Source organism: Crocodylus porosus, unplaced genomic scaffold (assembly GCF_001723895.1).
Source record: "Crocodylus porosus isolate Cpor-Errol unplaced genomic scaffold, CroPor_comp1, whole genome shotgun sequence".
NCBI classification, from domain to species: domain Eukaryota; kingdom Metazoa; phylum Chordata; order Crocodylia; family Crocodylidae; genus Crocodylus; species Crocodylus porosus.
This window is the reverse complement of record NW_017728922.1, coordinates 4,017,483-4,031,027: the sequence shown is the minus strand read 5'-3', so window position 1 is coordinate 4,031,027 and position 13,545 is coordinate 4,017,483. Positions and strand designations below refer to the sequence as shown.

General features: G+C 45.2%; 1 protein-coding gene across 3 annotated transcripts; it reads right to left on the bottom strand.

Annotated features, from left to right (window-relative positions):
- Positions 1 to 3,466: 3,466 nt before the first annotated feature.
- Positions 3,467 to 13,509, bottom strand: LOC109313153 (oxidative stress-responsive serine-rich protein 1-like). 3 transcript variants are annotated; one of them, XM_019539611.1, is made up of 4 exons: positions 10,376 to 10,400; positions 7,698 to 7,818; positions 6,139 to 6,249; positions 3,467 to 4,418 (listed from the first exon to the last, which is right to left on the bottom strand). In XM_019539611.1, exons 2-4 carry the CDS (start codon positions 7,772 to 7,774, stop codon positions 3,725 to 3,727), a joined length of 882 nt encoding a protein of 293 aa, XP_019395156.1. In that variant the 5' UTR covers positions 7,775 to 7,818; positions 10,376 to 10,400; the 3' UTR covers positions 3,467 to 3,724. The 3 variants fall into 3 exon arrangements, with proteins under 3 accessions (XP_019395156.1, XP_019395155.1, XP_019395157.1); XM_019539610.1 differs by lacking the exon at positions 10,376 to 10,400 and adding an exon at positions 13,420 to 13,509 and having other exon boundaries at positions 3,469 to 4,418; XM_019539612.1 differs by lacking the exons at positions 6,139 to 6,249; positions 10,376 to 10,400 and adding an exon at positions 13,420 to 13,509 and having other exon boundaries at positions 3,469 to 4,418.
- Positions 13,510 to 13,545: the final 36 nt, after the last annotated feature.

Below are 13,545 nucleotides of genomic sequence, written 5' to 3'. Positions count from 1 at the left end.
AGTGGGAGCATGATGGTGGCAAGTGGGGAGCTCCCACAGAGGCCACTCATGGGTGTCTGGTGCCTCTTCAGTTGGGGGGGCACATACCCCCCTGACACCAGTCAGTGACTGGGGGGTCCCCTGGTGGCCAGTCCTGCTGGCTGATCCCGCTGGCCGGCAGGGGTTCCCCCATGGCCGGTCTCACTCACCATGAAAGTGGCCCCAGTGCTACCAGAAGTCCCACGGCTGCTTGCCGGCGGGCTGCGCTCACGCTCCTGCCTGCCCCCCGCCCGCTGGCTAAACAGGGAGCGCGGCCTGCCAGGCGCTTCACTGGCACTCTCAGGGGTGCACATGCACCCCCTACGCATTGCCCCTGGCACTGACGGTGTCGGGGGGGGGTGAGCGGCAACCACCCACAGGCACTGCTGGCACCGCCTCTTTGTAGGGGTGCACTGCCAAGCTCAGGGGTGCATGTGCACCTGTGTGCATCCCCTATGCAACGCCAGTGCTTCTGGGGTTTGCTGGCTGCCCCCCCCTCTGCCTTTTCTGCTACGTGTCAGGGTGTTTTTAAGCCTTCCAAGAGGCCTTGGGTGCTGCCATATCAAAGCCTGAGGACTTTGACTGGGGCGCGGCAACGCTCCTGCTGGGAGAAAAGCCAGAGGGCCCTGGCGAGAGGGTCTTGCCGCTCCACTCAGACTGATTACTGTATTTGGAGTTGAGCAGGAATTTTACCCAATGCTCAGATTGGTACAGACTGTGGTGGGTTTTGCCTTCCTTTGCAGCAGGGGGCATGGCCCCACCACCCACCACCTCTTAAGCATATATTGATAACATTTTATAGAAGCAGGACTTTGGCTGCCATGATTCTCCTGCTTTACGTGTGGCAGGTTAGGGTGTTAGGTCTGTTGTATCAGGATTGACAAGTCTTGCATAGAGTTTAGATTATAGTTGTATGGGATAGGGATGATTCCGCATCAGGCAGGGGGTTGGACTAGACAACCTCTGGAGGTCCCTTCCAGCCCTATGCCTCTTACCAGGGGATGTTTATTCCTCCTGACTTATGAGTGGCAGCAGAAACAGTGAAGACAGTCACACATGTAAGTCTTTTATATAACGAAGGCCAAACCCTCCTCTGGCAACTCATCCTTCTCATCTGACACCAGACACCCGAATAGACAGTTTGTCAGAGCTGCTTTTGTGCTATTTCCATCCCATGCTCTATCCTTCAAATGAAATCCAAAGAAAGCCCAAAGCTTTGGAGTGTTCCTCCCATTCTTTCCTTCCTTCCTCTGCTCTCCCAAACAGCCTCATGGCCCGGTCCTAGCTCTGTGCTAAGCACTCTGTTACATAGCAAGACTGTCTCATCCTCGCATGCTGTTTCAAGTTCAATACTGGCAAGCTCATGCTTTAGAGTTATTGCTGATTGTCTGTAGAGACAGGAAGGGATTCCCAATCTCATAAATGCTACTTGGTTTCTGGTGAAAGGACAGGGGAAGTTCACCTTTGAAGCACTGGGCTGGGAGTTCTTGATTGCTGCACTGATACTCCTGCCAACACTTTTCCTGACCAGAAGCCTCAATCTTCCACTTTGGGTCATAACTATCACCAAATGTGGGGGCCAGAAGGAATTTTCCTCTTCGTTCAGACTGGCAAATGTTGGTCCTCTTCCTAGAATCCACTAAGAATATATCAACCAATTACTGCCTTGTCATTGTGGTGGCAAGTAATTGGCTGAGCCCCTGCCTTTGCTGCTTTTACCTATGGCATGATGCAAGGTGTTCTTGATGTTGTGTGTGGCGGGTTTAGAACAGTGATTTGGGGAAATCTTTGGGTAAAGGTCACCTGAGAACATGAGACTGGACTCAGCGGCTCAGGGGGCCAGGCCCCATCCAGTTCTACATTCAGATATACCAGCTTTGTAGCTTACCAGCCTGTAGCTCTATTCCATAGCTTGACTATTGGACACCAGTCACTGCCCAATTGCAAACAGTAGGTAGGAGCAATGCTGTACTGCTTAACAGGAACTGCCTCAGCGTGACCTTGGGAGTCCCTCTCAGCTCACAGGTCTCATTTCCACAGGAAAGGGATAGTTGTGCCCTCACCGTTCCTGCTGGAAAGGAAGCATTTTGGTTTTGTATTTTAGAGACAATCAGCACTAACTATGCTAGAATGTGGGTGCATTCTAGAAAACAAAATGTGCGATGGCAATGCTCCAGAGCTCTGGGGGCCAATTTTTTTGCCAGGCTTGCCACAGACTAGCTCTGCACCCTCCAAAGTGCTAATTTGATTTCCTTCCCCTGCCTGATCTGCTGCTCTTTCTTCTCCCCATGATGTACTCCTTCCTTATCTGATGCTGCCTTTTACTCCCTGCCCTGCTGTGTCTAACCAACCTGTGCTCTGCATTCTGCTCCCTGCACTGATACTGTACTGCCTGTCCCCTCCCCAATCTGCTGTGCACCACTCACAGAGGCTGTGCCAGTGTGGCCAGCCCAGCTCTAGAGGAAGGATTCTTGACCTCTGAAACACCTCGCTTGAGTGTCAGTGGCCTCTTCTGAAGCATCTACTAGTGGCAGTTCCATGCTATTCCTCTGCAACTATTTTAACCCCTGGCCATTGCATCAGATTTACTCAGGATGAAGGACATGAATAATTAGAACAGGGAAGCATGGGGAAAAGCTAAGGTCTGTGTCTGTGTGCAGAGGGGTACACAAGGAAATATGAGCAGAGGAAAAAGGGAGAGAAAAAAATGAAAGCAACCAACCACCTTGGATTTCTGGGACAGGAACATGTCCAGAATGCTCTAGTGTCTCCAAGGAGTCCCTGAAATGGGATTTTTTTCCTTAATTTGAGAATTTGATCCTATACCAGCACCATGCACACCTGGAATTGTATAAGCCCTGAAACTGCCTCAAACCCATCAGCTTCATAGCTCATAGATGTACAGCATCCAGATCCCATCCTGGATTTTTTTTTCCTGGAAAGGTTGTTGCTTGTTAAAGAAAATGGATGTGGTGGGTATGGGGAAATGCCAGAGGACATAAAGGCAGAAACTAGGGTGAGAATACAAGGGAATGTGAAGCCAAGGGAAAATGGTTTGTACTATGCCAGGAGGAGGTAAAAGTAGCATGTGACTCCTACCGGAGAGCTCCAAGAGAAAAGATGATCATCCCTTTAAATCCGTAGGAATCCAAACTATATGGCATTTTGTATAATTTAAAAAACACAACAAAAATTCTCAGCTAAAACCACAGACTGGGATTAAGGCTGAATATGTATTCAGCAATGAAGCATAAAAATCTTACAGGGATTTTGTAATTATTCCATCCCCCACCACACAGCAGAGCATTTAAGGCACAGCACTCAATCTGCAGGATTTTCCTGGGAAAGTTGCAGTTTAGGGCATTTCCTGAACACCAGAAATTCCCAGAATCAAACAAAAGACTATTCTTCTAAAAGTATCCAGTGAGACCACTACAGGCAGCTCAAATGTCCACAGCAAACACCAAAGAACAAAAGAACTTTATTTGATCTACAATGCTTTCTTTAAGGTTTTCAGCCATTTTAGTGCACACTTTTAAACTAAGTTCAGGAGCTATTTTGTTTTCCATTTTATTAAAAAACTACACTGTATGGTGCAAAGAAAGGTTTGATCAAACACAGCAATGAAAATAGCCGTGGCGCTGACAGAGCACTTCACCCATCCATTGCCACCAGATTTCCAGCACAATGATTCTCTGCTCTTCAGTCAAGTATACATCATTTCTGCCATATGGGACATTTTCTTGGGAATATACAAGTAATATTCCATGTAGCCTGAAAGATCTTCAATAGTCACGTCATCCACGAAGGCTCGAGCTTGCTCGGAACAAGACCGAGGAGAACCTGTCGAAGCCACAGTAGCGGGTGATCTTTTCTGCAAGGACTGAGAATGCACTCCAAGTACTGCCTTTTCACATTCTGATAGGACGCTTCGCAAGCCAGAGAAAGAATAAACTTCCATGGCTTGCCACTTTTTGCACTGGCACTTCTTGTCCACGCAAGGGCACTGCTTGCCATTGCTGAGCTTGGATAATGCTTGGAAATCTGAAGGTTGACTAGAATCCAGGCTGGTTTCAAAGGATGAGGAAATAGCAGCACAACTCTCTCTCAAATTCTGTGAAGGATGTTTAGTTGTGGAAGTCACCAAAATTTCACTTTTGGCTCTTCGGTGACTACTGGCAGTGAAGTGGGAATCATTTCTTTCACCTGTGCATGGTTCTTCTGTAGCATAAATGTCTGCACTGGTATTACTCTTTGAAGCCTCCGGCTGGTTTTTGTGTTTCAACTGGCTGCTGGCTTTCATACTACAGTATGTAAACTTTGGAGGATGTAGGACAGGAGACTTGGAACGCCTGCGACGAGGAGTTCTTGCTGACCCTCTTGAAGGCTTCCTTATGCACCTGTCAGTGAACAATACACCAACAAACAGGTTACTCAGAAACCTCTTCCATAGTCTGAATGCTTTCTAAAATGGCCTCAGAGCATGGCGGTATCAAGTATCAAACCTAAATGATAATTATCAACAGAATCTGAACACTCCTCTGGGTTTAGAACATCAGCTGCAGAAAACAATCACAAAAGAGAACTGCCATTCAAAGACCCTGACAATGCTCCATATCAGTTACAAAAGACAACAGTGACTGTACTTTTAAATATAACGTTGAAAGTGGGTGGGGACTGGTTACTTCCACCCCAGTTTATGCTACAAGCAAGAGGAGTTACATGGAAGCAGCTAAAGTTTAGTGGAATGTTGTAGAAGTGTTGTTGACCCAGAGGAGGTACAATTTACTGCTGTTAAGACATTTGTGTAACTAAACACCACACTAAGCTGCATAAATACTATACTTGCTACTAAAGACAGCAGCAATGGACTCAGGCAGAAAGATGTATCCTACTGCTGAGAACTGCTAGCATTTATGATGTAATAGGAATCGCGCTGATGTATCATAGTTGGGAACCTACCAAATTTGTGGCAGAAATCAGGTATACAGTGGCTCCTTGAATCTTACAGGTTCCCCGCATACCCCCCGCAATTGGTGGAGGGGCCTGGCAGCTTGCCATTTACCATTCCCTGCTCGGTCTCATTGGCGGGGAAGCAAAAACCATATTTTAAAATATTTTTGCCTCCCTGCTGGTCAGCAGCAAGCAGCAGAGCCACCATGACCCCTCAGGCAGTCAGAGGCAAAAATGGTGCCATATTTAACACCGCAGTTTTCGCCTCCCCACCGATCAAGAGTGAGCAAGTGGGAAGTGGGGAGCAGTGGCGCCCCTTCACCAATCAGTAGCAGTGGGGTGTATGGGGGAACCTGCAAGATTAAAGAAGCTGCCGTGCACCCCACTTCTGCCACAAATTTGGTAGGTCCCTAGTCAAAGTATTTGAATATGGCTGTTATGTAAGAATCTAAAAATACTGATATGTACCCTAGTTATTGAAGGACCGTGCAACTTACGCTGGGGTAGCAGAATGCTTATTATATGCCATAAGCCATCAACTCAGAAACAGTCTGGGAAGATTAGGAAAATTGAAGCACTATAACGGAACATCTGAGTACATTTGAAAGACCCATGGGCCCAACTGTTACCTTTAGAGTTCCTGGCTCTAAAAATAGACAACTTGTTTTGCCAAAGCTAGAAACAGCAAAACAGAAACACAATCAGTGAAAGTATGTTCTGATTCTTACAAAGAAAGGCAGTTACTTATTAGCAGCTGTTGTGAAAGGATAGGTTGAGAGCCAGGGACTGTGGAGGAATCTGAAGGAAACGGGCTCTCTCAGGTTCAAGGAATGGCAAGCCTTAGGGGAAAAATTAGTACAAGACCAAAAGGAGAGCGCTCTCAAAGAAATCATGGATAACTAACCGAATTACTGTGACACTATGTTACAGGTATGCCTCTAAGGGAGAAACAGCAAATAGTATTTGCTTCAACTATTTGTTGAAAAGCTCTTAGACAACAATCAAATTGAAATACTTAAGAGTTTTTTATAAACAAAAAATGAGAAAAGTAAGTGCAATTATAAAAATGTTTAATTAATAATAACCCTTTTGAAATGACTTTGTGCAAATCTTCAGGATCTCAGATGAAGAGGGGAATACATGTACAGTCCTGTTAATTTGTTTTACCCATGCCACGTCTCCTTTGAACAGACAGACTGTGGTCTGGCTCCATCCATAGCTGCTCTTATCGGTGCTCTCAGAATTGTCCCCTCACCCGGAGAGAGAGAGGCAACAGATCTGAAAGGAAAAATGCTGTATTAAGAAAGGGCTATAATGTATGCTCTCAAACTGTCTGCAGACTGTGGTCACACCTTATCCCTGTCAAAAGGATGTGCTACCAGAATGTAAATTCAAGTTCCAATTTCTACTGTTACATGTTATTAAACAGATTCCTGGTTTCATTGAAAACACAAGGACAGGTTTTTAGCATCAGGCCAAAGAGCTAGCTGGCAGGCAGGATGATGTGGCCATAGAAGCGAAGCAGCTATTTGTGTGTTTTCAATTCTCCCAGTTACATATCTGGTGTGGACAAATCCTCGGAGGAGGACTCCCTGACACCCGAAGTTTTTGGGGATTACATAGCATACCATTCCTGGATTGATCTGCCTTTTCAATCCTCCTGACTACATGAGGGAGAAGAGGAGAATACGCCGGAAGAGTGGAAAGAGTCATCAGGAAAGACAGCAAGAGTTTTACCTTTGTGTGCTCTTTCAGCAATAGTGTTGTTAGAAGAGCTGCAACAGGTACATACAGTAAGGGCATTTCCTAAGTTTTCCCACCTAAAGAGCAGCTGGCTTTCCCGCAGTTTATTTAATAGAAAACAACTCAATGCAGAAAATTTTTAGTAACTTAAAAGCTCAACCCTAACTTTTTAAAGTCCTGGGTCTAGAACAGTCCTGACTGGGTTATATACAGTCACCATCAATGCTAGGCACTTCCCCTGTCTGCATATATTCCTGGAGGCCTTCTCTTATGTGGAATCATGTGAAACGCAACATAACTACACTAGACTGCACAGTTCTACTGTCTCACACACTTGGTTAAAGAATGAATACTATGTAGTACTGACACATCCTATTCTGTTAAAAACCCATCAAATAACTGTTTCAAGGGAAGCCTGCAAACTTTTTCAGTAAGCTCCTGAGAGATGAGAAGCTAAGCAGGGTTAGTACTTGGTTGGAAGACTGAAAAGGATATACAGGGGGGCCCAGGAATGCTACTTGTAATGGTAATTAGTACCCTTCCTTCAAACTCAGTTGTGAACCATTGCCTAGCATCATGGTATCCAATGGTGGACTGCTAGAGTTCCTGTCCATGGGAGGTTATTACAGGTTTTCAAAGCTCAAAGTTCTTCTAAGAATGAGTCCACTAATGTGGACAAATAATTATCATCTCCTGACTTTTCTGTATTCTCTCTGCAGTTTCAAGATACAGTGTTCTTCACTCTCTATACTAGCTGACTGTGTGGCATTGTACTGGACACGAAGTAGCTGTTGTGCTCCAGAAGGGAAGTTGGTTGTCTGAAGCAAACTTTCTATGCTCTTTACTTGCCTGCCACAGTGGATACAACAAGGCTGTAGGACTTAGGTAATACGTATAAAGTACTGACCCACGCAAAACAAACACACACACAATTTTTTGTTAAACATTTGTGAAATTTATGATTTTTTTGCCTGTTCACTTACCCTGCTGCATCCACCCTTAGCTTTTTGAAAGCTGTCTGAAGACTCTCTTCCTCTTCATCTTTTGCTTCCAAGTCCATTGATGGGCTGTCAGAGTATCATTGACTGGGCCATATACTGTATACTGAAAAACAGACAAATTTGTGATTTAATAGCAAGAACAGAAGACTTGTTTCTGAAAAGAACTCCACACAACTGAAAGATACTATATGGGATCAATATCTCATCCTTCAGGTTAAAACAACTGCATTAGCACTTATTCTGCATAAACTGCAAACTCAGAATTTACAATTTAACAATTTACAATTCACTAAACATATAGCATAAGATTTTGGCAAAAAGTATCAGTTTATAAAACAGTAACTCTGGCATTTCGATTTTCATGTAGGTACTTAACAGTGCAGTAGATAAGCCTAATCAAGCAAATTCCTGTTGCAACAACATATGCTGTGGAATTAAAAAAGTTGTATCAATAAGGCAAAGAGAAACTAACCATAGAAATGTAGGACTGGAAGAGGCATCAAGATGTGATCTTATTCTACCACCCTGTTCTGAAGCAGGATGGGTATACCTAGGCCATCCCTGACTGATTTGGTTAAACTAATTAAAAAGATCCCATAACCTCTCTAAGTAAACTATTCCCTTATTTTTCCTTACGTTTAGAGAGGTTTTCCTAATACCTAACCTTAAACCTTTGTTTTCTGAAAATTAAACTGGTTTCTTTTTCTACCCATAACATACATAAAAAAACAACTGATTGCTATCTTATTTATAAGTCACTTTTTTCTAGAACACACAAACCCAATTCTTTTCTCAGAATTCATGTTTTCTAAAGCTCTTATCACTGCTGTCCCTTCTGGCTCTCCTTTTTAAAGCCACAATGATGGGTGATCACTCATGAACAAGTAAGATTGTCTTCCAAGGATCTTAACAGAGTCTGCAGGTGGCTCCACAGCCTAATTCTGTAGATCCACATGTCTTGTCGCAGTGAGGACAGGTATTTCCAGGAGGGATGGGCACTGCGTTGCTGCGTTGGATGTTCTGATGTTCTTTTTGCCTGTTATTTTCCTCTTCTGCCTGTTGATGAGCTGTTTTGAAGTGTTGAAGTCCTTCCCAAAGAGCCTTCCTCCATTTTTGCTGTCCTGAGAAGGGTGTCCCAAGTGTTGTTGTCAGTTACACCTCTTCATGTTTGCCTTCAGGGTGTCTTTGAAGTGCTTTCTTTGCCCTTTGCTACTTTGCTGTATGGTCATTTTAACTTCTGTACTCCAGGGAAGGCCTCCCCAGCTTGAAGCCATATGAAATAAATCCCTTCCAGGCTTCACATAAAACATTCCTGTTAATATCCCAGAATATTTACCTTCTTTACAATATAATCATATTGTCGACTCATTCTGTTTGTGGTCCTCTATGCTCCCCCATCTGTTTTTTCAGTACTACCTCAGAAGTCATTCCTTATTTTATATTTGCACATTTGATTTCTCTTGTCTATGTGCAATACTTTGAAATTCTTTTTACTGAACTTTGACTTATAGATTTCAGATCAAGCTTCCAATTTTGAATTCCAATCCTTTCTTCCAAGTGCATTCAACCCTCAGGCACTTAATATTATCCATATTTTATAAGTTTACATTGTACTGTATCATCCAAGTAATTAACAAAAAAATTTAACGTGCCCACAATAGGCTTCTACAGGACCCTACTTCAAATATCCTTCCGATTTGACAACGAACCACTGATAATTACTTGAGTAGATATTCAGCTGTGACCTACCTTTCACAATTTCATCTAAACTGTATTTCTCTAGCGCTTAAAAGATCATGTGGAAGAACATCAAAAGCCTTACTAAAAATCAAGATATCTCTTTTCTCTTACCAAGCCAGTTCTCTTGTCAAAGAACATTAGATTGGCTTGATAATTTGTTCTTGAAAAAAAATCAGTGTTGGCTGTTTTCATTATCTTATCCTCTAGATGTCTGCAAACTGATCAATAAGTAATTTGTTCCAGAATCTTTCCGGATATTAAAGTCAGACTGACTGGTCTGTAACTCCCCAGCTCCTCCTTTTCCCCTCTTTTTACAGACAGGTAATAGGTCTGTCCTGGTCCACTTTTCAGGGAACTCCCTATCCTCCTCTCAAAGATAACTGCTGATGGTTCAGAGATTGCTTAAGCTAGTTCAGTGATTTTCAACTGGGTGTCACAGGGAATGTAAGGAAATAAGTGAGGTGATAAGCAGACAGGAGCAGGCTCAGACTTTCCCTGCCTGACTGCTCTCCTGCCCCCACTGCCTGACCCTTCTGCAAAGAGGCAAGCACTGTAATAAATGCATTCATTTTTTAAATAGGGTGCTGTGTTCAATATCTAAAAGTTATGGAGGAGTTTCTCAAGTCTAATAAGGGGTTCTTTGAGTCTAACAAGGTTGAGAACCACTGAGCTAGTTTAATACTCAAGGAGGAATATCAGCAAGCCCCATCAAGCTTGAATATATTATGCATTTATCTAAAAAATCTTTTATCTGTTCTTTCCCTATTCTGGCCTGACATACAACACAAGAAACAAAACCTAAAAAACAGCATGTACACCCTTTGCTGAGAAGTATGCTAAAATCACACTAAGCAAGGCAAATTTCAAGTGCAGGGTTGCACTCCACCTAAGTGGAATGATTTAGCAGGGTGTCAACTCACCCTGGACCAGGTTCAGACTGCAGGGGTGCCTCCTGGGCTGGATCTGCAGGACCAGTAGCAACTACAGTGGGGTTACATGAAGGCAGCAATGCAGAGCCACATTTGCACAGCAGTGCAGGTCTAGGGACATGCAGTAATGCCGAGCTGCATTTGGATGGCAGTACAGGTCCAGGGGAGATGCCACTGATGGCATGTCTACTAGGATCCAGGGATCCCCGAATTCTGCAGACTGAACAGTCCCACAGGCTGGATTTGGACCCAAGGACATAGATTTGACAACCCTGATTTAGAGCTCAAAGCTGTTCTATTATGGTTGAATTGTCTCATTTTGGGAATGATGCACATAGTGGGGGAGCAGCTTGAGAAACAGAACAAGGTTCCCCCAGGGTCAGTGCACAGGCACTGCAGATGATGAAATAGTTAAGGGAGTTGCACTGCTTCTGCAACTTATCCTTCTTTAGACAGGATTCACCCAGACAAGACCATAAGACCACAGTCAATAAAGTACATACAAGCAAACAAATATCCTTCTGGGCATGTGGTCAGTCACTGCTAAACAATAAACAGTGTCCTGGATATGAAAATCTACCCACTATCTACCCACTACCAGACCCTTCAGTTGTCTCGAGAACAATTCAGTTTCAACCAGCACCAGGAACAAGAAAAAAGGCAGTTTCTGAACTGGACAAACCCAAACAGAAACAAGCCAGCCATGCTGCGTGTTGTTGTTTCCAACACAGGTTATTTTTAAACAATGAAAGTGATTGGCCAAATTAAGGGAACACTTATCTCCATAAAATAATGCTGTATTTAAAAAGGGAAGAGAACACTACCCTATTTTTATCCAATGGCAAGTTTAAATACGCTTCTATCCACTCCAGAACTATAGTGTACTAATTTGATAGGGCACCCTATTAAAGCCTGCAAACAAAGTGCTCCCAAACAGAAGAAAAAGCTTCAGCTTTTAACTTTTGTGTACATATGCTAAATAATCCCACCTCTCCACCCTTGCTGCCCTTTCTGCTACATGCAACAGTGTCTTTTTAAGTGTCTCTCAGGGGCATTGGGTGTTGGCTGCAGCCAAGGCCAGGGACTTTGACTGGGGTGTGCCAATGATCCTGCTGGGATTTAAAGCTGGAGATTCCTGGATAAAAGGTCTTGCCCCACTACTCAGGGTGAGAGCAACACCATATTTAAGGCCAGGAAGGAATTTTATCCCATGGTTAGAATGGTACAGACTTGGGGGAGGGGGAGGTTGCTTCCCTCTGCTTGATACCACAAGGTCAGACTGGGACCCACCACCTGGGATTTCTTAAGCGCACATCAACATCCACTTACAGCAGCAGGATGTCGGATGCCGCAGTCCCCCTGCTTTCCCTGTGGCAAGTTTGGGCATGATGTCTTATGCTGTGTCAGGGCAGATGGTAGTTTTACAAAGAGTTTTGATGACGGATTTGAATGGGGTGACTTAGGTCCTCAAGCAAGGGACTGGACTAGATGTGCCCTATGGAGGTCTCTTCCAGCCCCACTTGCTATTTAATCCTATATACAACTTGGAAAGAATTATTATTTTGGTTCAGAGGTCCCTGATGGTACTATGTTCAGTCTTAACAAATCTGTTTGCAAGAAGCAAGAGATGCATAGAAAGTTTGTTATTAATGGCACTAAGGACAGGATCTACAACACAAGAACCACCTGCATGCCTAAATGGTTCCCAATAGTGCCTGAGGACCCATTACTGCAGGACAGCATTTAAGAACATAAAATTGTCATTGACTGGGTCAGACCATAGGTCCGTCTTGCCCAGTCTCTTGTGTCACAGTCACTGATGTGCTCTTAGTGCTCCCTCCTTATTAAGGGGGGCTAATAGCTAGTGAATAGCACATCAAATGGCCTGTGTCAAACAGTCACTTGTGTGCCCTTAGTGGCTGCCCTTAGTAGAGGGGCTCTACTCGGTGGGCACTGGCCCATGTTCAGGAATGGCACATGAAAAGGCCTGCGTGTCACAGTGGCACAGAGCATGTGCTGAAAGGGAGACATTGCTGGGTCTGGCCAGGGTCTTTCCCACTGTTCCTTTCTCACTTGAGTTGTCACTTGGAGCCTCTACCCTGCGCTCCCTGCTCAATAGCTACCGATGCCCCTTTCCTCCAAGAACATGTGTGATCCCTTATTTATGCTGGCTAAACTGTCAGCTTATACCACATCTGGTGGCAATGAGTCCCACGTGTTCATGACGCGCTGAATGAAGAACTTCCTGGTGGTAATTTTAAACCGATGACTGACTAGGTTCATGTTGTGACCTCTTGTTTTTGTCTGGTGAGGGTCAATGATAAAACACTGGGGGCTGACTAGCCAAGCAGCAGCTCTGCAGAAAAGGACCTGGGGGTGACAGTGGACAGTAAGATGGATACCAGCCAACAGCACCCTTGTTGCAAAAGCAGCTAACAGCATCCTGGGCTGCATTGGCAGGAGCGTTACCAGCAGATCAAGGGATGTGATTCAGCACTGGTGAAGCCACATCTGGAGTCCTGTGTCCAATTTTGGGCCTCCCACTACAGAAAGGACATGGATAAACTGGGGAGAGTCCAGCAGAGCGCAATGAAAATGGTTAGAGGCCTGGGGGACGTGGCTTGTGAGGAGAGGCCCAGGGAACCGGGCTTATTTAGTCTACAGAAGAGAAGAGTGAGGAGGGACTGAATAGCAGCCTTCACAGTGTTGCAAAGTGCATGGAGCTGGACTGTGCTCCGTGGTGGCCCGCGACAGAACAAGAAGCAACGGACTCAAGCTGCAGCCAGGGAAATTCAGGTTGGATATTAAGAAAGACTCTCTCGGCAGAAGGGTGGCGAGGCTACCCGGGCAGGACGGGAGCGGGGTCTCCGTCCTCCGAGGCTTTCTCCGGCGGACGGACCAGGCGAACTCCGGACCCTCCCGCCGGGGCCCCGAGTCTCTGACTCCTCAGTGACTTTCTGCAACCGCCCCTGTGCCCCGACCCCCACCCCCTTCTCCCGGCTGGAGGCCCGGCCCGGCCCCGCTGCGTCACTCACCACCCACTCTCGGCCTCACCATCCGAGGACTCCAAATAACAGGAAGTGACGCGCAGCGCGCGGGGAACGGAACGTCCTGTTGTGCCCGCCCCGCCCGCGCTGCGCCTGCGAGCTACGGAGCGGGCC